The sequence below is a fragment of the Suricata suricatta genome, chromosome 11, assembly GCF_006229205.1.
Source record: "Suricata suricatta isolate VVHF042 chromosome 11, meerkat_22Aug2017_6uvM2_HiC, whole genome shotgun sequence".
Taxonomy (NCBI): domain Eukaryota; kingdom Metazoa; phylum Chordata; class Mammalia; order Carnivora; family Herpestidae; genus Suricata; species Suricata suricatta.
This window is the reverse complement of record NC_043710.1, coordinates 93266130-93291274: the sequence shown is the minus strand read 5'-3', so window position 1 is coordinate 93291274 and position 25145 is coordinate 93266130. Positions and strand designations below refer to the sequence as shown.

General features: G+C 36.3%; 1 protein-coding gene across 4 annotated transcripts in view; it reads left to right on the top strand.

The window, feature by feature from the left end:
- Nucleotides 1-25145, top strand: part of ARHGEF12 (Rho guanine nucleotide exchange factor 12) — a 146786-nt gene that overhangs the window by 44346 nt on the left and 77295 nt on the right. For all 4 annotated transcript variants that reach the window (XM_029956769.1, XM_029956771.1, XM_029956770.1 and 1 more), the window contains exon 2: nt 24194-24217. In XM_029956769.1, the coding sequence (XP_029812629.1) occupies nt 24194-24217 (24 nt within the window). The remainder of the gene's footprint in view (nt 1-24193; nt 24218-25145) is intronic.

The following is a 25145-nucleotide window of genomic DNA, read 5'->3' as shown; positions in this document are numbered from 1 at the left end:
TTTTAATTATGCTGCCTCTTATTGTATTGTATTGAATTGTAAGAGTTCATTATATATTCTAGATATGAATCCATTATTAGATACTTGATTTGGAAATACTTTGTTCCAGGCTTTGATTTGTCTTTAAATTCTTTCAGTATTCTCTCCTTATTTAAGAAACAACTTTATTGATATATTATTCACATTTCAAATATCAGAAGTTTTTAACTTTGAATTCCAGTCTGTAAGTTTTTCCTCTTATGGATTCTGCTTTTGGTATATCTAGGAAATATTTTCCTAATCAATATTTTCTCCTATGTTTGCTTTTAGAAGTTTTATAGTTTTTACTTTTAAATCTAGGATATGTTTTGAAGTAATTCTTTAATATGTTATGAGGTAGTTTTTTGCATGTAGATATCCAAATAGTCCTGCACCGTTTGCTAAAAAGACTGGATTGCTTTTGCACCTTTGTCAAAAGTCCATATATATGGGGGCTCTCTATTCTGTTCTGTTGATCTCTTTGTCTCTCTTGACCACAATACCACATTGTCTTGAGGAAATGCTAGCTGGGGTCCTGAGTGGCTCAGTCAGTTAAGCATCCAACTCCATCTCAGGTCATGATCATCTCAGGTCTGTGAGTTTGAGCCCCACATCAGGCTATGTGCTGACAGCTGAGTCTGGAGCCTGCTTTGGATTCTGTGTCTCCCTCTCTCTCTGCCCCTCCTCCTCTCGTGTTCTGTCTCTCTCTGTGGCTCTCAGAAATGAATAAACGTTAAAAAACATTAAGAAGAGCTGTATTTTATATTTGGGTCTTGGATGTCATGTTTGATGTTTGGATTTTTTTTCTTAAGTGCAATGGGAAGTTACTGAAAGAATTTAAGTGGGGGAAGAACGCACTAAGATTTGTGTTTTGAAATTGTATGACTCCTGTATAGGAAAATGAATTGGAGAATGTATGCAAGAATAGAAGTGGCAAGACCTTTTAAATTACTTTTTTTTGTACTGTTCATTCATCTATTTTGAGAAAGAGAATAGGGGAGATGCAGACAGAGGGAATCCCAAGCAGGTTCTGCACTGCCAGTGCAGAGCCCAATGCGGGGTTTGAACCCACGAACCGTGAGATCGTGACCTGAACCAAAAATAACAGTTGGATGCTTAACTGACTGAGCCACCCATATGCCCTTAAATTACTACAATAGTATAAATTTGTGACAAGGTGGAAAGGTCTGAGCTAGCAATGGCAAAGGTCAGAAATAAATCTGAGATACATGTTAAAGGTACAGTCAGTAGAATGCAGTGATGGATATTAATTCCATGAAAATGGAGACTTATTTAGTTTATGTTGTCAACCTTGAGAACAATGCCTGGTATATAGTAAATGCTCAATAAGTATTGTTGGATAGATGGAGAGTGAATATATTGGATGTGGGCAGAGACACGAAGGTGTCATTAATGACTTCTAGGTTTCCCAGTAGATCAGATAGGTAGAGAGAGGTCTATTTATTCTAGATGGAAAAGAAGTTTTGAGAGGCTGAGTAAGAATTTAGCTTTGGATTTATTCAATTTGAGATGTCAGTGGCATATCTAAGTAAATATGCCCAAATAGTGATTGTTTAAAGCCCAGATGATAGAGAAAGTCCATTTCCTGAGTCTAATACCCATTATTTCATTAGATAAATACTTATTGAGCGCTGTCTGGGAGTATAGCAGTGAGCCAGAGGTCCTGCCATCTTGGAGCTTATATTCCTGCAAGCGAGGGGGCATGAGCAGGTGGGTAATATATCAGATGATCATTTTTTAAAAATCATTTATTTATTGATACTGTGTGCAGAAGTGCCATCTAGAGTATAGTTAGGATACAAAATTAAGACAAATTCTCCATTGAGGAAATACTAATGTTATATTGAATGGCAATAGGAGTGGCTTTTGTTACAGGGATTTATTAGTTTCCATATGTTAATTGGTCCAGTGCTTACCCTCAATCCTTTTACTGTGGCTCTTGAGTTCTTTGTTTTGAAGGTGGATTTTGTCTTTAAGTAGGTTTTTTTTCCCTCTCCAAGAAGGGCTCATAGGTGCTTTATATCCTTGTTTCTCTAAAGATTCCTTATATTTCAATTTCCAGTTTGCATAAAAACTTTTTAAAGAAATTTTAGACTTTGTGTCATTATCTCTCACCCTGTAGTCCTATATTATGGCATATGAAATCTTATTATTGTGGAGAAATTTTGAGGCTAACTTAATCTTTTTTGCTTGTACAGGGCTTAAATTTTTTTGTCTAGGAACTCCTATAACTTTCTTAAAAAATAATTTTTTAAAATTCCGGGTAGTAAACATATTAGTGTTATGTTGGTTCCAGGTGTACAATATAGTAATTCAACAGTTCTGTACCTCACCCTGTGCTCATCACAAGTGGACTCTTTAATCCCCATCACCTATTTCACCCATCCCCACCCTCTTCCCTCTGGTAACAATCAGCTTGTACTCTGTAATTTAAAGTGTCTGTTTCTTGCCTTGTCTCTCTCTCTCTTTCCCCTTTGCTTGTTTGTTTTCCTAAATTCCACGTATGAGTGAAATCATATGGTATTTGTCTTTCTCTGACTGATTTTGCTTAATCTGATAGTCTCTAGCTCCATCCATGTCATTGCAAATGGCAAGACTCCATTCTTTTTATGGTTGAATAATATTCCACTGTATATACATATACCACATCTTCTTTATCCATTCATTAACTGATGGATGCTTGGGCTACTTCCATATCTTGGCTGTTGTAAATAATGCATGTATTCCTTTGAATTAGTGTTCTCATATTCTTTGGGTAAATAGTAGTATAATTGCTGGATCATAGGGTAGTTCTATTTTTTAACTTTTTGAGGAACCTCCATACTGTTTTCCATAGTGGTTACACAAGTTTACAACCTACCAATGATGCAAGAGAGCTCCCCTTTCTCCACATCTCACCAGCACCTGCTGTTTCTTGTGTTGTTGATTTTACCCATTCTGACGGGTGTGAGGTGATATCTCGTTGTAGTTTTGATTTGTATTTCCTTGATAATGAGTGATATGGAGCATCTTTTTCATGTATCTGTTGGCCATCTGGATGTCTTCTTTGGAGAAATGTCTGTTCATGTCTTCTGTCCATTTTGTAATTGGATTATTTGGGGGGTTTTTTGGGTGTTGAGTTTTATAAGTTCTTTATATATTTTGGTTACTAACCCTTTTTCAGATAAGTCATTGCAAATATCTTCTCCTATTCCATAGATTGTCTTTTAGTTTTATTGGTTGTTTCCTTTTCTTCGTGGATGCTTTTTTATTTTCACATGGTCCCAGTAGTTTATTTTTGCTTTTGTTTCCCTTGCCTCAGGAGACATATCTAGAAAAATGTTACTATGGCCAATGTCATTAAAATTATTCCCTGTGCTCTCTTCTAGGATTTTTATGGTTTCAGGTACTCACATTTAGGTCTTAACTTCATTTTGAATTTATTTTTGGGTATGGCATGAGAAAGTGGTCCAGTTTTTCTTTTGCATACTGCAGTACAGTTTTCCTCACACCATTTATTGAAGTAACTGGCCTTTTCCCATCAGGTGTTCTCTTCTGCTTTGTCGAAGATTAATTGACTATATAGTTGTGGGTTTATTTCTGGGTTTTCTGTTCTGTTCCATTGATCTATGTGTCTTTTTTTGTGCCACTACCATACTGTTTTGGTGAGTACAGCTTTGTCATATAACTTGAAGTCTGGAACCATGATGCCTCCAGCTTTGCTTTTCTTTTTCAAGATTGCTTTGGGTGTTTGGGGTCTTTTGTGGTTCCATACAAATTTTAGGATTCTTTGTTCTAGTTCTGTGAAAAATGCTGTTGTCATAACTGTTTATTTAAAAATCTTATATTTTTTATAACTTTAGCAGTGTGTATGTTAGTGTTGATTATTTTGTGTCTGTTTTTATTAAAAAAATTTTTTTAACGTTTAGAGCAGGGGATGGGCAGAGAGGGAGTTACAGAATCTGAACCAGGCTTCAGGCTCCGAGCTGTCAGCACAGAGCCTGGTGTGGGGCTTGAACTCAGGCATTCTTAGATCATGACCTGAGCAGAAGTCGGTCACTCAACCAACTGAGCCATCCAGGTGCCCCTTTTTGTGTCTGTTTTTAGAGAATGGTGTGTTGTTCAGATTTCAATTATTTTGGTATTTGGGGGGATTTTTCCTAATATATTTTTGGATATTTTTTTTAGTTGTAAAAAGATCACATAGTGATTAAGAACAAGAATTTTAAGGTCTGGGTTCATGTCCCAGCTTCTCTGCTTACTAACTGACATTGGGCAAATTCCTTAATCTTTCTATGCCTTAGTTTCTTTGTCTGTCAAACAGTATTTATTGAGGATTAAATGGGTTGATATATGTAATAGAGTTACAACAGTTACTTGAATATGCTATATGCACAATAAGTGTTAGCTGTTATTCTTAAGCATTCCATTTTTCTGTTACTATTCTTTTCTGTCTGTGTTCGTAAGGACTACGTGGCTCACAACAAAGTTCTTGGCCACAGGGTCTCGATGCTGTGTTCTGGTGGCAGGTGCTCTGCTTTTCCCCCATTATCTCCACTTTATTTCCAACAGTATCATAAGCCTAGGAATGTGTCAGCATGTTTTTGTTTTTTCATTTGACTTCCTCCTGTTGTTCTGGGTCTCTACAGAGTCCCCTCCTCCTTTGTTCTATCCCCAAACTGGATACTGACGTCCTAATGGAAGGACAGTTAGATCTTTGTTTCAGATCTGTGATCCTTATGTTTAGGGAAATTGGTTTCCCGTTTCAGGTTTACCAAGACCTTTTTGGTAGAGATCCAGAAATTAATAGGTTTGGCAAGTATGTTTTATAGTTAGTGGTTTAAGGTTATAGTCATGTCCTTCTTTCATAGAAGATGGGTTTTTTCCCCCTTCTATTTTTGCTTTTAGTGTTGAGGAAGGCTGGTGGAGTAAAATTGTTTTTATAGTATTTCATCTATACTTGGAATTTAATGCATATTTATTGAAGGAATGGTGGTTTGTGGGACTGTCACCATGAAGAAACACATTCAGGTAGAAACAGGTATCCTTTATGATGCGTAGCTGGCAAGTTGCCCACAGGGCACGTAGCTATTAACTGAATTCTCCACTGAGCTTTGGGATTTGGAGATGTGGAGTCTGTCAGATTGGGGGTTCTTTTGTAACCAGTTTATACTGGCTTGTCTTTATCTTTCTAGCTAATTATTTTGTACTTTATACAGATCTGGTTTTCTGATTCTCACTGAAATGAGAAAATGTGAAAACTCATCAGAACCTACACAAAGGGAAAATAGTTTTGTGGTAAGGCAGTGGCCTAGAGGTTGAGAGCAGGGACTCTAGACCATGAGGGTTTGAATCAGAAGTCCTCCATCTACTGGTTATGTAACTGGTATAGGTTACCTTAACCTCTTTGAACCTCACGTTTTTGGTTAAGAAATGAAGCTAAAAACAGTATTTATCTCTTATGTACATATATACATATGTATGTATATACACACACACACACACACACACACACACACACACACATAAGACAAAACACTTAATGCAGAGACTGGCATATGTGAACAACTCCAGTGAAACTAGTCAGGTAAGTTTTAGCTATTCTTCTCATGCTTGTAATTGTTAATCATCATTCTTCTCACTAATGGAGGACATGTATTTGGAGCAGTTTGTCTAGCATTATTTTTAACTCCCAAGTGTAACTTGAAGGTATTGCGTGTTCCTCAACTAATCATTCTTTCCCAATGAGTATTTTTCAGGGAATCCAACCTCAGGAAGTACGCAACAGCTTACTGTTTTATTCTTCACCTCTCTAATTTACAATTATTTCCAGCCAGTTCATCTCCTCTTTAAATACAAGTTCAGTAGAATGTTTTTTTCCTCATAAGAATTCAGAAACTTTTGTTCTGATGATGAGCTCATTTAAATTTGGGTTTGAGCACTGATAGAAAACTGAGCTGGGTTCCCTTAATGGGGAGTCTGGCCATTCATCCTCCTTCACCCTTCCCCGGGTAGAATTTTTTTTCAGAGACTAAATAGCTTTATCTAGCAGGGTCTTCCTGCCGTTAGCAGCGGAACAGTACAAAGGCCACATTGAGCATAGCTGCTGGGGAAACCCTTTTTCCTTCTCTGGCCTGTAAATGCTGTTCTGTCTCTCTGAAAAGCACTGACATCAGCTCTTGGAAAAATCCAAATACTTGTGTTAGAACAGGACTGAAACACTTGCCTGGGCAGACACCAAATGGCTGAAATATAGTTCTAAGTTTACCAGATGCCTCTCAGTCCTGTTACCCTTAAAATTAAAAAAAGTTACACCTATGAGTTTCAGACATTATATAATATAGACAAATTAACAGAGAAACAACAGTTTAACAACCTACCTCCCCTATCCTCATTTTATTCTTTTTTTAAAAAAATAAAGTCTATTCTCAAGATACTGTGGAATTAATATATGATGGGGACAGATTATGTCAACATTATAAACTTTGGTGTTCTTCACATGTTAGGTGCTTCATAGGTATTTGATGTTTGGGGCAAAATACACTGTTACCATAAACAAAGACTGAATTTGACTTTTGACGTTCATGTCTATGGCACATGGTCTATTCATTCCTCAGAGTACTCCTTTAAAACATGAATCAGGTCATGACTTAAAACCGTCTAGTTTTCCAGTATACTTGGAATAAACTCTAGATTTGTTGACATGGCTCTCACATTCTTACATTATCTAGCTCCTGTCTATATTTCTTAATCTCATATCATTACTGCTCTTTTGGTCATTTTCTATGCTCAAGACACCCTGGACTTTGTATTTCTCAAATACACTAAGCTGTGTGAACCCTTGTGAGCCTTGTGCAACCATTCCCTTGGCCTAGAACTCCCTGGCCCCAGATCTTCTCATCCCTGGCTCCTTCACCTTGTTAGGTGTCAGTTCAAATGCCCTGGAAATCTTCTGTGAATAAACAGGATTAACCCATTTAGTCATAGTCACATCTCTTTTAAAAATTTTTCTCATAACAGTTAACTACTGTCTGAAATAATTTAGTACAATGATTTGTCTAGTCTGTCTTATAGAATGTAAGCTTCTTGAGAGCAGAGGCTCTATCTGCTCTTGGGTATAAACCTCCTGTGACTAGAGTAGTGCATGGCACAGATTGCTACTGATTGTGTAACTTAGTATGTGTTTGTTGGTCTGTAACAGGAACTAAGGACATTTACTGGCTCACATAAAAAGAAGTCTAGAGTTAGGGCTCAGGGATTTTTTTTTTTTTTAATTGTATTTGAGAGAGATAGAGAGAGAGGGAAGGGCAGAGAAAGGGAGACAGAGGATCTGAAGCATGCTCCGTGATGACAGCAGAGAACCTGAACTCACAGGGGCTCGAACTCACAACAGTGAGATCACGATCTGAGCCGAAGACCAGATCGGCTTAACCACCCGAGCCACCCAGGTGCCCCAGCTCAGGGATTTTTGATCTCTTGACTTACTTGTGTCAAGAGCCCAGGTTATTTCCAATTATCCACCCTTGTCATTAATGTCCGCATCATCTTAAACTAGTTCTTAAGGATGGATTCTAAGTAAGCAGTCAGGGGCTACTTTCTTCCTCATTCCTATCCAGTGGGAAAGAGGAAAAGAAGTTTCATGTTCCTTAAGAGTAAGAAAATACTTTGAGGAATACTTTTAGTAAACTATGTTTCTGTTCTCATTGTCTCTTTCTGAACCAGTTACCCAACAATGGATTTCCCATTCAGTGCAAAAAGACCTATCTCTGTTGCTACAAATGGAGCCATGGGTAACTAAATAGAATTGGGATTAGAAGGAGGGCTGTGATATGGATTGGGAATCACTCATATCCTCTGTAATTCTAAGTAAAAATGTTTTGAATGAATTAATTCATTTATTAAACATGTATTGAACTATCAAGTATGTGTGCAGCGCTATACTAGTTAATTAGAATACAAAGTCAGATAAAACATTGTCCTCACCTTCAGATAATTTAAGATCTAGTGAGACAAGTTAACAAAATATTAACATTGTTTCAAAAATCAATTGAAAAAAGTAATTTAATTTAAAAGAAAGCAAAAAAAAAAGAGAAAGAACATATGAGACAAAAAGCAAATAGCAAGATGATAGGCTTAAATCTAGACATATAAATAATCACATTAAAGACAAATTGTTTAAACACCCCAGTTAAAGGCAGAGAGATCAGATTGGATAAAATAGCAAAGCCTACCTATGTACAGCCTACAAGAAACACACCTTAATAAACATAAAGACACAAATAGTTTATTTAAAAATTTTTATTTTTTTTAGAGAAAGAGAGAGCACACGAGTGGGGCAAAGGGCAGAGGGAGAGACAGAGTGCAAGCGGTGGGAGGGTTGAGGACAGAGAGAGAGAGAGGGAGACACAGAATTGGAAGTAGTCTGCAGGCTCTGAGCTGTCAGCACAGAACCAGCCATGGGGCTTGAACTCATGAGCCAGGAGATCATGACCTAAACAACCCAGGTGCCCCTTGAGAGGGAATCTTAATCTCCACACTGAACATGGAGCCCAACAAGAGGTTTGATCCCATGACTTTGGGATCATGACCTGAGCCGAAATCAGGAGTCAGATGCTCAACTGACTGAGCCACCAAGGTGCCCCAAGACACACATAGTTTAAAAGGATGGAAGCTGATATCGTCATGCTAATATTAATCAAAATAAAGCTATAGTGATATATTAATATCAGATAAAGTAAATTTCAGAGCAAAAATATTAGGGATTAAAAATATTACATAATAATGCATCAAGTAATAAAAAAAGCATAACTGTTCTAAACTTTTATGCACCTAATAACAGAGCTTCAAAATTCATGAAAGAAAAACTGACATAACTGCAAGGAAAATAAACAAATCCACAATTATTACCAGTGATTTCAATATCCCTCAATAATGGAAAGTAGACAAAATCAACAAGGGTATAGAATCCTGAACACATTGGCCAATTTGATCTAATTGCATGTTTAGAACATTTTAGCCGATGACATAGTACACTTTTTATTTTGGAAGTACACACAGAATATTTGCTAAGATAGATCATATTATGGGCCACAAAGTAAGTTTCAGTAAATGAAAAGGATTCGAGTCCTATAAAGTATGTTCTCTGACCACAATGGAATTCAATTAGAAATCAATAAAAGAAAGAACTCTGGAAAATCCCCAAATATTTGGAAAGTAAACAGCACATTTCTAAATTACCTTTGGGTCAAAGAAGAAGTCAAAAGGGAATGGGGGTGCCTGTGTGGCTCCGTCGGGTCAGCATCCAGCTTTTGATTTTGGTTCAGGTCATGATCTCATAATTTGTGAGATCAAGCCCTGAACTGGTCTCTGCGCTGACAGCATGGAACCTGTTTGAGATTCTCTCTCCCTCTCTTTCTCTGTTCCTCCTCTGTTTGCTTGTTCTCTCTCTCTCTCTCAAAATAAATAAATAAGCATTTAAAAAGGGAGGATGGGAAATAGGAAATTATTTTGTGCTGAATGAAAAAACCCCCCACAATTTATCAGAATTTGCAGGATGCTACTAAACCATTACTTTAAAAATCATTAAACACCTATTAGAAAAGAAGAAAAGTCTAAAGTTGATAACATCAACTTCTTTTGTAAGAAACTAGAATATGACGAGCTTATTAAAACCAAAGTAAGCAGAGGGGCATTAAGGAGGGCGCTTGTTGAGATAGCACTGGGTGTTATATGTAAGTGGTAAGTCACTAAATTCTATTCCTGAAATCATTATTATACTATATGTTAACTAACTTAGATGTAAATTAGAAACAAAAAACAAAGTAAATAGAAGAAAAGAAATAATAAATATCAGAGTAGGAGTCAATGAAGTAGAAACAGAAAAACAATAGAGAAAAATCAATGAAAGCAAAAGCTGCTTCTTTTGAGAATATCAATAAAATTGTTAAACTTCTAGCCAGACTGATAGGAATAAAAGAGGGAAGACAAACATGATCATTCTCAGGAATAAAAGGTGACATCACTAAAGATCCCACATATATTAAAAGGATAATATGGGGGGTGCACCTTTGTGGCTCAGTTGGTTGAATATCTGGCTCTTGATTTTAGCTCAGTTCATGATCCCAGAGTCATGAGATCAAGCCCCTCATCAGGCTCTATGCTGAGCGTGAGGCTTCCTTAAGATTCTCTTCCCCTCTTGCACGTGCTCTCTCTCTCTAAAAAAAGGAAAAAAAAGGATGATAAAGGAATATTATGAATACTTTTATGCCAGTAGATTTAACAACTTAGGTGAAATATGGTTTGGGATTTTATAAACTCTACCAATATACAAATATATATAGAATATGTAACTATCATATATATGGACATATAAAATACATATGTGTATGTGTGCATATATACACACATAGTTATATGTATATGTATACACACATATATACACATACACACACACATATATAAACACATAAATGAATAATATATTATGATCAAGTGGAGTTTATACTGGGAGTACAGAGTTGATGGAAGCTAATTTTTCTCACTGTCAGATAGTGGAGTTAAGCAAGGAGAGAAGATCAGTGAACCTTGTACTCTGGATTAGAATTAGCAACATCAGTATGAACTCATGTTTAACTTAATATATACATACAGATGGATAGATAATGAGGCAATTTTAGATTTTCTAGTTCTATTTGCTGAGAAGGCATAGAAGTAACAGGAAGCACACCCAGAACCCAGATCATTGTTTCTAACTACCAATCCTCAGTAAAATAGCTCATTGGAGAAATGGTTGATTTCAAGGCTGGAGTAGGGAAAATAAAAGAGGAGTTAGAAAACCTTGTAGTGCCAGAAGCAAGGAAGTGCTCAAAAAAAAAAAAAAATGCTGAGCCTGAGTGGCTGAGGTCAGCAGCTCAGGTCATAATCTCATGGTTCATGAGTTTGAGCCCCACATTGGGCTCTGCACTGACAGCTCAGATCCTGCTTGGGATTCTCTGTTTCCCTCTCACTCTGTCTCTGTCCCAGTCTCTCAAAAATAAATAAATAAACATTAAAAAAAAAAAAAGCTAAGGACATGTCAAAAGAAAACAGGTGCCAACCTGAAATACCTCTGAATAACTTAAGCTGAAACAATATGAGCAGGAAAATAAGTAATGTATTGGATTAGAACTCCAAGTATAAAATAATACATATGAGTTCAATATTGACGTAAATGATTGCATAAATAAGACAGAAATACTCCTTATGGACAAATTCCAAGTAGCATGCTTACATTCTCCTTTATCCAGGAGATGGAGCTTAATCTTCCTAACCTCTAGTATTGGTTGGATTTAGTGACTTGCTTTTATTTAAAAAAAAATATTTTTGTGAGGGGTGGCATAGTGGTGCCTGGGTGGCTCAGTCAGTTAGGCATCTGACTTCAGCTCAGGTAATGATCTCATGGTTCCTGAGTTCGAAAGCCACATCAGGCTCTGTGCTGACAGCTCGGAGCCTGGAGCCTGCTTCAGATTCTATGTCTCCCTCTCTCTCTGCCTCTCCCCCGTTCATGCTCTTTCTCTCTCTCTCAAAAATAAATAAATGTTAAAAACATTTTTTAATGTTTATTTTTGAAAGAGAGAGATAGAGGGTGAGTAGGGGAGGGGCAGAGAGGGAGACACAGAAAGAAAATCTCTGTGACTTTGAGTTCGGCAAAGACTTCTTAGATATGACACCCAAAGCAGGTGCGGTGACCCTATTTCCAAATGAGGTCATATATTCACAGGTACTAGGGATTAGGACTTACAGTGTACTTTTTTTTTTTTTTTTTAATGAGAAAGAGAGTGTGAGCAGGGGAGGGGCAGAGAGACAGGGAGACACAGAATCCAAAGCAGGCTGTAAGCTCCGAGTTCTTAGCACAGGGCCTGACTCAGGGCTCGAACCCATGTACAGTGAGATCATGACCTGAGCCGAGGTTGAATGCTTAACCTATGGAGCCACCAGGTGCCTCTTCAATGTACCTTTGTGGGGAGATACAATTCAACCTACAATAAATGTAACAGTTCCCAGTCTAGGGATTGCTTTCATGTTTAACATAGGGGAAGTTAGTGCAGTTCCAACACTGCGTAAGTAATGCATCTTGCACATCTATCTTTACTTGTTTTTCAAATGTAATGATGGATTATAATTAGTAAAATATAAATATAGCTTTTTGGTATTTATTCAGTTTGCAGATTTTATGTGGTTCCCCTGTTTGATTTTCCCTTTTAACAGAATCTCTCTCATCTATTTCACGAGAACAATTTTGTCGACTTGAATACGAACGTAATGTTACTCTGTCCCTTTGTCTCACAAGGTCTGTTCTCAAAATGGCTCCTTTATTAGCTTCTTGCTGCTGTGTCTTTCCATACGGGTTAGGCTTGAGTCCACGGGATTGAGCTAAAGGAATAGTGTCTCTTTCTTTTCGGTTTACCTGGTGCACACACACAGACTCCTCTTCCAGTCCAAACTCACGCGTGGATTCTTTATTATAGATAAACTCGTCCTACAGAAGAAAACAAGAGGGAGGAAGTGCCTAATTGGAGTTACAAGGTTATTTGTTACAACAATGCCTGTTATACTGAAAAAGCTGGGCCTAGCTGAAATATTTACAAAAGACAATTGGTTAAATTAAATAGCCTATCTCAAAGCACTTTGCGGCTATCGGGGATTATTTATTTAGAGATCCCTTTCTCAAATCTTTATTTCCCTGGGAAGCTCAAAATATAATATAAATAAAAGCTAAGCAGCTCTGTTGTGTGGAGTACCTAGAACTCCCATCTCCCCACTTTTGCTCTCTGAGCGATGTTTTTTGAACCCTTAAGGTTGTATGCAGGACAATTTAAAATCAGTGCTGTAGTGAAATATTTAATGATGTAAAATTATGTCAGTGTTTTATTAGTTTAAAAAGGCTCCCAAACAGTTACATCCTATATGGTGTAATTGTTACAAAAAGAAACTTTTTACGCTGTATCCATACTATATACAAATAGAGAAATCTCTATTTTTACAAAAAGTGGGGGAAGTAGTCATAAGATGCTGGGTATTGAGCTCTTTTGGGTAATTTTTATTTTCTATTTTGTCTTTTTAATTTTTAAAACTTTTGTGCATATATTTTTTTGGGGAATAAAGAAAAGATATTTCTTCATGTTGAAAAGTAGAAAACCATTGCTTTATAAGAAACTTTACACTTTTGGAAAAGTAACAATCTAATTCTTCAATCCCTTGAGAGAGAGGAATTATCTTGAAAATGATATAAAAATGATATTAGTAACAGATCTATTTAGAAATTAATGTCAGTAGTCTTACATGTTGAAAGTGTGTTAGGATAAGTCACATTTTTAGTATCTAAGGAAGAAAATAGAACTGAATGTCAGTGAATTAAAAATGAACGGAACTTTGCAAAGCAGTGATTCCCAGTTCTGGAGTGATGTAAGAGGGATGTCAAAATATTTAAAACACACATTCCCTCCAACTTTTCCAAATTCAGTGCTATGGTGAGCCATTGTTACTGATAAGACTATACCCTCTACTCTAACTCCATGGTTTGGGGCCAAGAAAAAGTCTTCCAGTAGAAGAAGTGAGACAGCGTGCGTGTACCTGATTTTCTCACGTTTCCCTCTCAGAATCAAAGGTCTTTTTTCCTTTGTGCTGGTTTAAAAGTTTGGGGTATTCAGATTTGTCATCGAAAATGTGGCTTCTTGATAGACTAAGTGTATGGCTAAGGGGAAATTGAAGAATTGTTAACATTTGATGCCAGAACCAAAACATTAATGAAGGAGAGTCTCTAGTTAGAAACCAAAAACTGCATTATAACATTCATTATGTATATAGCTAGTAAAAGTGTTTTTAATGAAAAAAAATTTCCTTAGAAGAAAATCAGATGCTTTTATGAAGGTTGGATGTGTGTTATATAGAAGATTTAATTGTTATGGTATTGGCTGTGATCATTTTTATTAGTAGTCTTATCTTAACTGATATTTTATAATTCATATATCCTGTAAGTTTTATTTATTTATGGAAATATTTCACCAACCAAGGAGTGTGACATGTAAATTTAATGATATATAATCAAAATGCTTACTCAAAATCCATTTCTTAAATAATTTTAAAAATTACAAGGAGAAAACATGGAATGTCCTTAATCCTTAATCTCTTAGAGTTCTTCCTGCAAAGTATATGATGTTTTTATTTCTTTATAAGAAATAGGTCTATGGTTTAGTTCAAGGAAATTGTGAACATTTTTAGAGTTTATGGTCACTAAGTTTATACTTTTCTGATTCCCTGTGTTTTCTTGTGCTGTGATTTATTTTGGGTAAATCCTTGTCCATTCAGCTTTGTGGTACAGATATAATATGAATTAGCCTTCTTTGTCTTCAAGGACTGAGTGCACACCAAGTGCAATAGCTGAAGGGGAGCAGAGATCATGATGAATACTCTGTAATTTCGGTGTCTGGGGAATTCTGTTTTTCCTTCTCCTGAAAGATTCCTATTCTTATAATTGTGTTGGCATTTGCTGAGAAATATTTAGGAAATTTTTAAAGAAATCCATTATAATTCGCTTTCTTGTTGAATTGGTATTCCTTGCTATAGAATGCTATTTTTATGGATGTTTTAGACTTTTTCTTTAATAAAAATGCAAACTGCAAATGTGTCATACATGTGCTTTAAAGTGATATGTAAGAATTTACATTTTGAGTAGAACTTTCTTATAGCCTAGAAAATATGATGTTATTTGACATATTATATTATATTTTAATTTTACATTTTCATAAAAGTCTCCAGTTCAGATTAATGGTGGACTTTGTCTCAATGACACCTCAGTACAAAAGGTAAAAGCTAACTAAGACGTTCTACTTTTTCAGAAGCACAGTTGTGACCTTTGGCACATCTGTGGAAAGAAGCTTGTCCTAACAAATTTTGCACAATTCTCGCTTCAGTTTACAAAATTTGAACATTCAGTCTTAATGCATTTTATGTAAAATCTTGGGAAGCATGCCCATCCCAGATTAAGAGGCCATTTTTTTCCTTCTTATTTTTATTATGCTTACAAACATATTGTTTCTTGAAGTATGTCTGCATTACTGTGAACTGTCCTCTTCTAACTGCTTTTGCTGCATGCCAGTGGCCTTTTTTTTCCTTTATATGTTTGTTTATTTTTGAGAGAGAGAGTGCAGAGGAGAGGCAGAGAGAGAGGGAGACAGAATCCCAAGCAAGCTGTGTGCTGTCAGCACAGAGCCTGATGTGGGGCTTGAACCCACGAACTGTGAGATCATGACCTGAGCTGAAACCAGAGTTGGATGCTTAACCGATGGAGTCACCTAAAGTCAGTTGTCTTTAGGCATTTTTTTTTTATTTCTTAGATTTCTTTGATGACCCCATGATTGTTTAGTAGCATGTTGTGTAATTCCACATTGTTTTGGTTTTTCCAGTTTTCTTCTTATAATTGATTTCTAGTTTCATACCATTGTGGTCAGATAAGGTGCTTGACAGAATTTCAATCTTCTTTAATTTATTGAGACTTTTTTTGTGGCTTAACCTGTGATCTGTCCTGGAAAATGTTCCATGTGCACTTGAGACGAATGTGTATTCTGTTGCTTTTGGATGGAATGTTCATCTGGTCTAATGTGTTGTTTAAAGTCAATTTTTTAAATTGATTTTCTGTGTGAATGATTTATCTATTGATGTCTCCTGTTATCAGTTTATTCCTTTAGATCTATTAATATTTATTTATTTTGGTACTCCTATGGTGGCTGCATACATATTTTAAAATGTTATATCTTCTTGCTGGATTGACCCCTTTATCATTATGTAATGCCTTTGTTTTTATGAAAGTCTTTGTTTTAAAGTTTATTTTGTCTGTTAAAAGCATAGCTACATCAGCTTTCTTCAGTTCACATTTACATGGAATATCTTTTTCCATACTTTCAGTTTCTGTGTTACTTCTGAAATTAGTCTCTCAGGCACTATATATATGAGTCTTGTTTTTTTTATCCATTCAACCATTCTGTACTTCCTGGTTGGAGAATTTAGTCTGTTTACACTTAAAGCAATTATTGGTAGATCTGTACTTATTGCTATTTGATTAATTGTTTTCTGGCTGTCTTTGTAGTTCCTTTCTTCTCTTTTTCTCTTCCTTATAGTTTAATAACTTTCTTTCATTTATGTACAGATTTCTCTTCATTTTTTGTGTGTGTACTTATGATAAGTTTTTGCTCGGTGGTTGCTCGGTGGTTACTGTGAAGTTCACAAATAGCATTCTTATTTATATAACAGTCTATTCTAAGTTGATGGCAACTTAAATTTGAATATATTCCAAAACCACATTCTTAACCACCCCCCATATTTTGTTTCTGATGTCACATTTCATAGATTTTTATCTTATATATTCCTTAACTCATTGTTGTAGTTACAGATATTTTTATTACTTTGTCTTTTGACTTTCATGCTAGCCTTATAAGTGATAAATTCACCACCTTTACTATATATTACCCTTTCCAGTGAGATTTTTACTTTCGTATGTTTTTTTGTCATTAATTAGTGCCATTGCTTTTCACCTTGAAGTCCTTTCAACATTTTTTTGTAAGCACAGTTTAGTGGTGATGAACTCCTTTAGCTTTTGCTTATCTGAAAAGTTCTGTAGCTCTTCTTCTATTTTGAATGATAATCTTGCTAGATAATCTGTTCCCCCAACCCCCCACTCCAGGTAGTGTATTCCTGCTTGGAAGTTTTTTTTTTTTTTCTTTCAGTACTTTGAATATGTCATGTCATTCCCTTCTGGCCTGCAAATTTTCTGCTGAAAATTCTGCTGATAGCCTTACAGGTTTCTCTTGTACATAACAAATTATTTCTTCCGTGCTGCTTTTAAGGTTCTCTCTTTATCTTTATTTATTTATGTTTTTGAGAGAGAGAGCAAAAGAGGGGGAAAGGGCAGAGGGAGAGGGAGAGAGAGAATCTTAAGCAGGCTCCATGCCTAGTGTGGAGTCTGATGAAGGGCTTGATCTCATAACTGTGAGATCATGACCTGAGCAGACATCAAGAGTCAGATGCTTAATAGAGCCACCCATCCACCCCTTGCTTTATCTTTAACTTCTGATATTTTAACTGTAATATTTCTTTGTGTGGCTTTCTTTGGATTTGTTTTGTTTAGAATTCTGGGTTTCTTGGACCTGGATGTTTGTTTCATTCCCCAGATTAAGGAAGTTTTCAGCCATTATTTATTCAAATAGATTTTCTGCCCTGTTCCCTCTCTTTTTTCCTTCTGGGACTCCTATAGTGGGGGTGTTATTCCACTTGATGTTATCCTGAATGTCCTTTCATATATCTTCACTTTCATTTTCTCTTTTTCTTTCTTTCTTTCTTTTTTTTTTGCTGCTCTGTTTGGGTGAGTTCTATTGCTTTGTCTTCTAGCCCAGATTGTTCTTCTGCTTCATCCAATGGGCTGTTGAACTCTTTCAGTGTATTTTTTTAGTTCAGTTTTTGCATTCTTCAGCTCTGTAACTTCTTTTTTGGTACTTTCTTGTATTTTCTTTCTCTTTGTTGATGTTCTCATGGTGTTCATCTATTCTTCTCCCAAGTTTGGTGATCATCTTTATGACCATTAGTTTTAACTCTTTATCAAGCATCTCCTAGGATTGATGAAGTGGCCTTGTGTAGGAGGTGACCCAGGGGGCCCAGAAGTGCAGTCCAATTGGTCACCAGAGCCAGGCTCTCAAAGGGCATCCCCTGTGTGTTCTGTGCATGCCTGCTGGTTGTGGTAGAGCTGTGGCTGTGGCATTGGAGGTGGTGAAGGGGGTGTTTGTCTGGCTGTGGCATGGTTGGGCACTGAAGAGGGAGATACCAACCTGCACTAGCAGGTTAGAGGGAGATTATATACAAATGGTGCCCACGAGTCCCAGCCTTAGCAGGGTAGAATGTGATCACAAAAATGGTACCTGCCAACATTTCTATTCTTGGAGAGAGTCCCAACAGGTTCCTTCCTCTCTGGAAGTTGCTTTAAAATGAGTAATTGGGGCTCCTTCACATATGGTCTAGGAACTTTTCAAACTGCTGCTTTTGCACCAGGTCTCAGGGTGAGTGAGTCTGTCTTCAAGACCTTTTAACGGTGGGTTTTTAATTCCCTATGCTTCTATGGTTCTCCAGGATGTAATCCCAGTCGATACTAAGTTTTGAGGGCTTGTCTTTCTGGTTCAGGCCCACAGCTTGGGGTGCCTGATGTGGGGCACAAACTCCTTGCCCCTCTGGAAAAAGTTCCATGTTTTTTGAGATCCCTCCTGATTGTGGGTCACTGCACGTGGGGTGGGATTTTGGCAAGAGCATATCCATCTCTGCCTCCCCTACCTGTCTCAGTGTGGCCCTTTTATCTTTTGTTGTAGAGGCACTGTTCATCTAGTTTTCAGAACTTTTCCGAGTAAATCATTCTGTGTTAGCTGTTGAATTTTTTGTCCATGGGAGGAGGTGAGTTTAGAATCTTCAGGCATTGCCATCTTGAATCACTTCTCCAAACAAATTTTCAAATAGCGAATTGTGAAACAGGATTAAGATTTAAATCCCTATCCAATGAAAATTATGTATCATCACTATTATAGAAAGTATGAGATTATTCTGTGGAGTCCAGTTTATTGGTTATATAATCCCAGATCCATATGAGCATGGATTTGATGGTTTGAATGATGTTGAATGGGTTGCAGATAACTATGCCATGGGTCTGAGGTTCCCGTACATTTTACTGCCAGTTCTCTTGGTTTTTTTGAAGTGAGGAATTGAAGTCTAAAAAGACACTGTGTAAGTTAATGGTGATACTCATGGTTTCGAAGGAAAGTTATTTAGAAACATTATAGGAAATATTTGCAAAAGTGATACTATTTCTGATTGTCAATGAGTAAATGAGAGCCTGTAATAAATAAGCTATTACATTAATTGTGAACTACTTTTCCCAGTTCAGAAACGATGAGTATCCAACTTACAATATCTGACAGAGGCAATTAAAATAGTTTAGAATTTACTGTTTAATTTGTCAAAGTGTGTCCAGGAAAGAAGAGCCACTTACTGAGGGTCGTCATGTGTTTATAGTTCTTCAGTAGAAGTGGCAGTATACCAAACTATATTTAAGAAGTTAATTTGAGATCTTACATTACATTTTAGTGAATCATTTTTGGATTTGACACCAGAATTGAGCTCCTTGGTCCTTGTCATTCTGTGGCTTTGTATTGCAAGGTCCAGAGGTTTAAAACTAATAACACCATGAAAAATTCTCCATGAGTCATCCTGTCAGCTGTAGCTTCTGTTCGAGTCTTTCTGATGTAACTAGTGCTAACAGCTTTTCATGCTTTGGATCTGTATCCTAATAAAAAGGTACAGGGGTAGATCATTTTCAGACTTTTATTTTTTTGCTCTTTCCATAATTTTTAATTCTTTTAGTGACTTTCAGCTAGGCCAGTTATAAATTGTAGGTGGTGACAGCATCTATGACTGGTGTTCTTTTGAAGGAGGAGGAGTGGCAGTGGTCATTACTACTTTTGGTTCTTTGAATCTTACTGTCCAGAGATAGATCTAAAGGTTGAATTAACAGCTAAGCTGAAGTCAGCAGTGTCTTCTAAATCCTTATACTTATGGGTACAAATGCCCTTTTAGCTCTTTTGTTTGTTATTTCGTGAAAAATGATGTAATGCTGGAGCTACCTGGTTCATATTCACGTTGGAGTAATTTCAAATTTAAGTGTTGTACTTTAAGCCATTTAAATTATTTTGTAGAAATAAATAAATAACCTAATTTATATTCAGGACACAGGATGCCTTAATCATTCTTGATATTTTAAAGGAGATGTGGAAATAATGGACTCTTTTGCTAAGAAGTGACAGGTGTGGCAGCACAATTTCATAGCTTTAAAAAAAAACCTTACTTGCTACGAAAATTAAAAGTTTTGGTTGTAACCTGATCTTTCCTTTTACCCTGCAGCATCTGGGAAGTTTGTTAACTTGAGTATTGACATTAATTTTATATAATATGGCTTGGCACATTGAAGCTATGGTTTCATCATTGGCTTTGAATTATGCATTTCTGTGGATTTTGCTGAGCTAAAAGCCTATTTGAATATTGTTAGTCTTTAAGTTTATTTTTTCTCCTCTACTTAATTTGAAGTTATGTCTTTAAAGTTCAGATTTTATTTGCATTTTAACTAGGAGCTGTTGATGATTAGGTTATCATGTGCTAGGCAGTGCTTCTCATTTAATGTTCCTCACTTTCTAATTTAATCCTCAAAACAAATTTGTAAGGTAGGTACCAATATTATAACTGTTTTACAGATGATTGTCAGAGAGGTTAAGGAACTTGCCCAAGTGCAAGCCCCTTTTAAAACTAGCATGTGAACCTTGTTATTTGTTTTCTGAGGCATCCCTGTTCCTGAGGCCTTGAAATCACACGTGATTTTTCATTGACTGTAACAGTATTGGACCACTGTATTTTTTGCATTGATGTTTGCCATCATTTTATGAGGATTGAGCCTTAGAATTATCTTAACCGTTACCTATTTTGCACAATTCTTTGTCTAGAAACTGTCCTCGCTGGCATGAATTCCAATAAACTAGTGCTATATTTCATGGATTCCAAGGTACACAGGCGTTTCACCCTGCATTTAACATTGCTAAAGTCAGGATGTATCTTACAATGGAATTTTTTGGAATTCTAAATTTAGTAGCTAACATTGTTTACTAATGAAAACTTGACCACAATCCAACAATGTAGATAAAATATCCTTAACTTCACTCTCCTCATTTCAGTCATCTCTTATTAAAAACCAGAGTCCCAAATTCCTTAACACATTATTAAACCCAAGAAAAAAATACCTACCTTAAAGGGGAGAAAGGGTAGGAATTAAGGTTTGAGTGTGATAATCTCTATTTTTTATTTCAGGACATTTTTTATAAGAACAGTGTTAAGGCTAGCTCTTTTCTCATGAAAAGTCAATAAAAGGAAAAATGACTTTAATAGGCTATTCATTATAAGCAAATACGTGAAAAACACAGTTTGGTGGCCCTTTCCAATTCTTTTTTCATCTAGGTGAAATTCTTTTTAACAAGCTTAAAGCAATATCCCAGTAAGAAAATCATGTAGGTGTATACATATAATGTGTATTTAAATATGTGTATGTATATATGTATAGTTAAGCCTGGCTAAAACTGGAAGTTTTACTAAAGTAAATATTATTTATTTGGTTAGGGTTTATTTAATTACCAAATCACAACTCCCTTTACACTGTAATAACACATAGAAGGAGTGTGAAAATAAAAACTTTGGGCAGGCCTCTGTATATTGCTATCTAGGGCTTTAATATTAGAGCTCAAGACTTGTAAGAAAGGCATCCTGGATCCCTGGGTGGTTCAGTTGGTTAACCATCTGACTCTTGATTTCGGCTCAGGTCATGGTCTCATGAGTTTGAGCCCTGCATTGGGTTCCTCGCACTAACAGTGCAGAGCCTGCTTGGAATTATTTCTCCTCTCTCCTTTTCTCTCTGCCTCTCCTGCACATGTTTTCTTTCTCAAAGTAAATAAATAAACTTAAAAAATAACTGGCATCTTGGGGCACCTGGGTGGCTCAGTAGGTTAAGTGTCTGACTTCAGCTCAGGTCACAATCTCATGGTTTGTCGGTTTAAGCCCCACATTAGGCTCTGTGCTGATAGCTTGGAGCCTGGAGCCTGCTTTGGATTCTATGTCTCCCTCTCTATCTGCTCGTTCCCTACTCGTGCTCTGTCTGTCTCTTTCTCTCTCAAAAATCAATAAACGCTAAAAAATTTTAAAAGGCTTCCTGAAGTCAACTAAGTCAATGAAATTATAACCGTGAGGCCCTTGGTTAGGATTTGTGGCATATGAGTATGCTTAGTGTAGGTTATCTAGTGTAAGGGCATCTAGTTACCTTATTCCAGTGGCTCAAATTTTGACAACCCTTTCCTTTTTTTTTTGAGTTTATTTTTTGAGTTTATTTACTTATTTTGAGAAAGAGCACACACATGAGTTGGGGAGGGGTATAGGGAAAGAGAGGGGGGGGGGGGAGAAAGAGAGAGAATCCTAAGCAGGCTGTGCACTGTCAGCACAGAGCCCAATGTGTGGCTCAAGCTCATACTGAGTCATTACCTGAGCTGAAATCAAGAGTTGGAAACTTAACCAACTGAACCACTCAGGCACTCCAATTTCCTTTTTAAATTATGATTCTTCATATTAGTACTTGGACTTGGTCTTACATCTGGAAGAATACATACGTATGTAAATATGCACAAGCATGTTCATTGTTGGCTAAAATGCCCAAGTCATCAATATGATATTTTCAAAAGCCAGATATAGTTTGATTGAGCATATCTAATATAATGTCAGCGTTCAACTGTAGCTCTTTTACATAAATATCGAACCAGAGGAGATTGTCAGTTTTATGCTTGGGTTACAGAATGGACAAGGACTTGAAAATAGAGGATTTTGTGTGGAGTTGTGTCAGCAGCCTGGTGTTGGGCTAACTGTGGAATTTAGTAATTAGAGAAAAAGTATTGTGACTTAAAAATTTTTGTTCTTCATCTGTGCTTTAAGAATTTAGTAAGTAGATTACGGTAAGCAAAGTTTTCTGCAGTCCTCATTCATCTTTTCATTCCATTTTTATCTTCTTTCCCCTCCTCTTCCATTCCCTTGTAAGAGAAAACTGCTCACTCAGGAAGCTGGCTTACAGTCAGTAGTCCGGGAACTTCCGGGATTCTTTACCAGAATCTCGCTGGATGTTGCAGTCAGCCCCTGACGCAAGTGGCATTGTTTCGGGGTAGAAGTTTCTGTAATGGCTATCAGGAAGAGTGGCTGAGGTGGCTAACTGCAGGTATTATCCTTTGCAGAAACTCAGTTGGGAATTCTTTCCTGCCAACTTTTATGTTTCCGAATTAAAAAACATTCCCATCTCCCTACTCCCCGCCAACAAGTAGGGATGGACTTCTTAGGAACTATTTCTAAAAGTTTGATAATCTTTTATAATTGGTACATTCTGTAGAGCAATGTGCTCTTACCCCTGAGCCCTTTTCTTCGTTGTCCGTAACTTTGTTGTGAGTTAGCATGCATTTATTACGGAAGTTTTTAGATTCTTTGTCTTTTTCTTTGGATCAATTTTGGCTTATATAGGAGTTAAAGGAAATTGTAACTAAACTTTTATGTTAGTGGTGTTTTTTTTTAACTAAACTATTTCTTTGCCAAATGAAATAGTCGTTCGAGTGTCACTGCTTTTTTTCTTACTGTGTTTACTAATAACCTTAAAAATTTTTATGGATACTCTTAATAATTTTATTATTTTTTATTATGTTTTTATTATGCTGGCTAAATAATCTTTACATAAAATGCCATAGGTTGAGGTGAATTCTGAAAGGACAGACCTGAAAAGGAGAATGGGAAGAAATTTGATAACACTTACAGGCTTAGTGTTTATGTGTAACATCAAATTTTTATCAGGAAGCCGCAATAATATTTCTTTCAAAAAAGACGACCAAGAGGAAATGCAGGAGTTCTTTGTAGCTTAGAGAACTAAAAACGGAAACCTTTGTTTTCTACTTTTGGAACATATTCTGAATAACTGATAGTCCTGCAATGGTATTTTCTCTAGCTTTCTGTTATAAATGCCAAATGTAAATAAACAAGAATGTGATTTGATTATGATCAAAGGGTAGTAGACCCAGAAACAGAGCAGTAATCAGCACCCACATAACTTGTGGGGTTTGGGAAGAGGTAATGGACGGGAAGAAACTTTGCCTGCCAGGGAAACGAGGTATAATATTTTGACAATAAGATATTTCTCTTTATCTGAGTTTTTAAAATCTGTAAAATGGAAATTATATATATGGATTAAATAAGATATAATACATGTTAACAGTTTAGAATAGTGCCTGGCATTTAATATTTAGATTTTTAAAAAGGAGAACCCATACTCAGTGACAGCTCCTAGCACCTGAAATTTAAGATTTAACAAAGGAGTTAAAGCATTAAAAAATAGAATCTAGCTTTTTACTTTACTTGTTTGTTGAATCTTGCTTTGGGAAAGTTAGGGTAAGATTTAAATCTCTTCTTCTGGTTTAGTAGAATGAATAAATTGGATAACAATCTTACCAGTGAAATAACGACATTTATCCTTTTTTTCCCTTTGTTTCAGGTTTCCCCTCAAAAAACCTATAAGGTAAGTTGTTCAGTTGCCCTTCATACGTTTAGGTTACCTCTTAATTAGAAGCATTCCTTCGAAATTATGGTGGATTTTTGTGGCTTTTGAAAATGTGGATTTTTTATATTAAGTAGTTTAAAATATCAAAATGTTTTACAAATTTAAAATATAACAGGTGTTGCATATTTTTTCTGGAAGAGAGCATTGTTTTGATAACATTTTCAATGTTTTTAATGTAAGCATTTTAAAAGTTTGCTCAAATTGATAGTTAAGGTCACTCCCTATGAAGAGATTTAATTTTAAAATCTATTGTGACTGTTTTCAGTTGTGAGTAGCTTGGGGAGTGTAAATGGATTGCCAGTTTTTGATGTGTTTTATCACTTGGGTAACTACAGCTGCCTTTAGTTAATGAACTTTGGCAAACCAAATCCTTCTTAATTACTTTAAGACAGTAAAGGAAAAAAATTCAAAATGTTCAAATATGCCTGTGCCCACATCCATATCTCCATATGTGTTCATATCCTGGGATTAAATGCCTTTTCCTCAGTACCTGTTCTTCAACATCTCTTTCTCATCCTAGTTGTCGTGAATATTATTTAAAATGTAGGCCATATATCATTCCTAATTATTGTAGTACTGTTGTCATTTTAGTGACAGTGTGGTTCAGGATACCAATGCTGATCATGGCATTTCAGTTAACTAGTAGTGTATGTATTCTCGTGACGGTCTTATTGGCTGCCCAGCCATTATTTGATCAGTATAGCTGGGTAGGCCAGAGGAAGAATAGTAATTCTAGTGTCAACCAGGCCTGCCTGACTTCTGTAGCTAGAACTATAGTGAGGCTTGCCTAAGACTTTTTTTTTTAACTTTTCTCATCCATGCTATATTTATACAGTGATTTTGAACCTGACTGTAGTATATGTAGAGCTCAGTCGGGGAATGTGTT